This window comes from Austrofundulus limnaeus, unplaced genomic scaffold (assembly GCF_001266775.1).
Source record: "Austrofundulus limnaeus strain Quisiro unplaced genomic scaffold, Austrofundulus_limnaeus-1.0 Scaffold40, whole genome shotgun sequence".
In the NCBI taxonomy this organism is placed as follows: domain Eukaryota; kingdom Metazoa; phylum Chordata; class Actinopteri; order Cyprinodontiformes; family Rivulidae; genus Austrofundulus; species Austrofundulus limnaeus.
The window spans coordinates 1,174,689-1,177,913 of record NW_013952442.1 but is presented as its reverse complement, the minus strand read 5'-3'; the positions used below and the strand labels follow the sequence as shown (position 1 = coordinate 1,177,913).

The 3,225-nt window shown below is 41.6% G+C and overlaps 1 protein-coding gene across 2 annotated transcripts in view; it reads right to left on the bottom strand.

Annotated features, from left to right (window-relative positions):
• Window positions 1-3,219, bottom strand: part of dtx1 (deltex 1, E3 ubiquitin ligase) — a 56,614-nt gene extending 53,395 nt beyond the window's left edge. For both annotated transcript variants that reach the window (XM_014007186.1, XM_014007187.1), the window contains exons 1-2: window positions 2,878-3,219; window positions 1,956-2,575 (exon numbers count right to left, since the gene is read on the bottom strand). In XM_014007186.1, the coding sequence (XP_013862640.1) occupies window positions 1,956-2,214 (259 nt within the window). In that variant the 5' untranslated portion in view covers window positions 2,215-2,575; window positions 2,878-3,219. The remainder of the gene's footprint in view (window positions 1-1,955; window positions 2,576-2,877) is intronic.
• Window positions 3,220-3,225: the final 6 nt, after the last annotated feature.

Below are 3,225 nucleotides of genomic sequence, written 5' to 3'. Positions count from 1 at the left end.
GTGTGTGTGTGTGTGTGTGTGTGTGTGTGTGTGTGTGTGTGTGTGTGTGTGTGTGTGTGTCTGTAGAAATGACGAGTAAATGAATGGATGTCAATGCAAAGTCCTCATAATAATAGGATATCAAATATTCAATTCAATTCAATTCAAAAATTATTGATCCCAGCGGGAAATTAGGTATATGTGAAATATATGTGTAAATAAATAATAAATATGTGTGTGTGGTGGCTATAACTCAGTCAGTTTTACAGATATTGAGCTAAAATCTGTGTTGTAGCCGAGAGTCTTCTTCATCTTTTACTCCAATAGCTAACTAAATGGGCAAGATCTGTTCTTAAAGCCTGTCATTAACTACTGGAGTCAAATTTGTCTGTTAGTAAAATATCTTGTTATTGACAAGACTATTTTCATGATGCTTTCAAATAGTAATCATTAGATACACATGTACAACTGGTTAACATTTGGAGTAGTACCATTCAAGATGGCTGCCACAGCTAATCAACATTAGCCAACACAAAACTACAAAAACTCTCAGCCAATTTTACAGGTATCAAGCAAAAAATTTGATGTATTAAGTAGCTGAGAGCCATCCACAACACATGCTCAAAGTGTTACTTTCTAGGCTTTTATAGCCAGAGCCAATTGCATAACAACATATTGTAGAAAAACAAAGCCGCAAAGTAACATTTTAAGGGCACCATTTGCACAGTCATTGCTGTGCATTTAACAATTTAATAAACTGCTTTCATGGGGTTTTTCTTCCAAATATGAGGCATTTATCAGCCTGACAGTCTAAAGACCTTTCAGCGTCAGAGTCATCTTTTGTTCTTTCTGTGTTCTGATGTCATAACAAACGTACAAATTAACCACAGCAAATTAATGAAAGGTGACACAGCACAGATCCACGCACGGTGAGGTCACCTTCCACAAATCCCACGTGTGTCTCTCTGAACCATGTGATGCTCTGATGTTACATAACAAGAAAACACAGTAAGAACCCATGCTAAAAACATTTAAAGTGTGAAAATGAGTTTGACATCGTCAGCTAAAAATCATTTTTATTTGTCTTTAGAAAACGTGGTCTCTCCGTTCAACAGAAACATATTAAAGGAGTCAGAGTTTCAAATATTATCCGCTTAATTCATGCAAACAATTTACAAGTTATTTAATAGTATTAACATTTTTCAAAGAGGTTTTGTTCAGATTGTTGTTGGTTTAAGAAGAAGAATCCACACACAAAGACAAAGTCAATAAGAACCAAAAGTCGTTAGGTCTTTTTTAAAGAAGCTCAGAAAAAGAAGTATGCTGTGTACTAAATACATGCTGAGTCCACTTTCAAGTGCCTTTGACATCAAATTTCTGTAATAAATATTAATGCATTTTTGGAAAGAGAGCATTGATAAGATATTGCAAAAAAATAATATCATGCCGCTGAGATGAACAGATATTGAGGTATTTGCATGTGAAGTAACAGGAAGCGATGACGAAGGGGAACATCTGAACAGAGCGTTGCTACAACGGCCGACAACACAGACTGCAGTCTGTGTTGTCGGCCAAGTTTCTTAAATATAAATATGTTTTCCTTGACTTTTTGTATTTGATGGATATGCATTTCACAGGCACATTAAGCTGTTAGAGTTTATGAGTTTTTCATGTTTTTTTTTAACTTAAGTCAAAAACAAATGATCGAATAAAACTGTTCTGCTAGAACTTTTGGTCAAGAGGAACAAACAGAAACAAGCCTGACATCAGCTGATCAGTGAGAAGAGCAGCTGCTCCCACACGCTGACCTTAGCCAAGGTCACACCATCCCAGCTACAGCACCTACACCTTTAATCACCTGTGTGCTCCCTCAGCTCTACCTGTGGCTCCTTTAGGCTCTTTATTCTAGTAAAAGTCATGATCAGACACTGTAACATTGGGTTTCTGCACTGGTCATGACCTGCAACAGGTCTTACCTGTGTCCTGTCGAAACTGGTGCATGGACTGCAGGTCGACGATGTAAGGAGAGAGCTGACCGTCCACCTGGCCCAGGACCACGCTTCCCCGGGCGTCCCCCTTCAGTACGTTCTCGATGTGGTGGCAAACCGCCGCGCTGTACGGCCTCCAGCGCCCGTGCTCATTCAGCCACTCCCACACCACCACCCTGGCCAGGTTCTGAGGCGGGTACCCCAGCCCGTTCATGGGCACCAGCAGCCCCGATCCCGGCCGAGCCATCTCCCTTCGTGGTGCCTAAGGGCCTGAGCTGCTGGCTTAGCTGGAACACCACTGTGACTCTGTCAGTCAACTGACACACGGGGACATTGTCCTTATCAGTCCCTCAAACAGAAAAAATAAATAAATAAAAGAATTAAAAGAGCTTGAATCAGCGAGGTATTCCCCAATTATCTCATGCTGCTTTCATCAGAACCGCTCATCTTCTGTGGGGACTTTGAAGAGCCAGACGTCAGCCTCTGTCCTCTGTGTCTCTGTGTTTGAAGTTGCAGATGTTGTTGTTGATGATGATGACGACGATGATGATGACGATGAGAACTGCAGCTGTAGGAGTCTCAGTCCCAAACAGCACAGCACAGCAGATCTGCAGCAGGTAGACAGGAGACATTCATAGATGATCAGTTTAAGTAAAAATAAACCTTAACCTGTTCTCCTCTGTAGCCTGGTACTTCTTTTTAATCTGAGTGTGCAGCAAAATACCTGCCATCAGATGTGTATCTGAGCAGGATGCAACCACAGCTAAAAGCCCATAAATAATCAGTTCAAACGTCTTACACAAAATTTCCGTTCAGATGAAGCAAAATGCACAATCGCGATTCTTTATATTGAATCGGTTCATGTAGAGATTTTCATGGCGTAAAGAGCAGGCATGATTCAGATACAGACCTGTAGGTAGCAGCTGTGGTGCCGCACATCTGTCAGGTAGAAGCTGCATCTTTTTTTTCCCTTTATCACAGGCTCCTGGACCGAAACCAGACCATCAAACGAGGCGCAGATCAGCAAATCAGGAGACGCACCTGCGTTTTATTCTCTGAGATCCGGACTCCTTCACACACCGGAGATAAAGAGCTGGAAATATTTAAAAAAATAAGTAAATAATTAAAAAATACAGAGCAGGACGTCGATGTGTTGCTTGTTGGTGCGCTGTGTTCAGGATGCCCCAGTTGGTGTTCGGTTTGCAGAAGGAAAAGCGCTGCTCCTCCTTCTCTCTCTCTCTCTCTCTCTCTCTCTCTC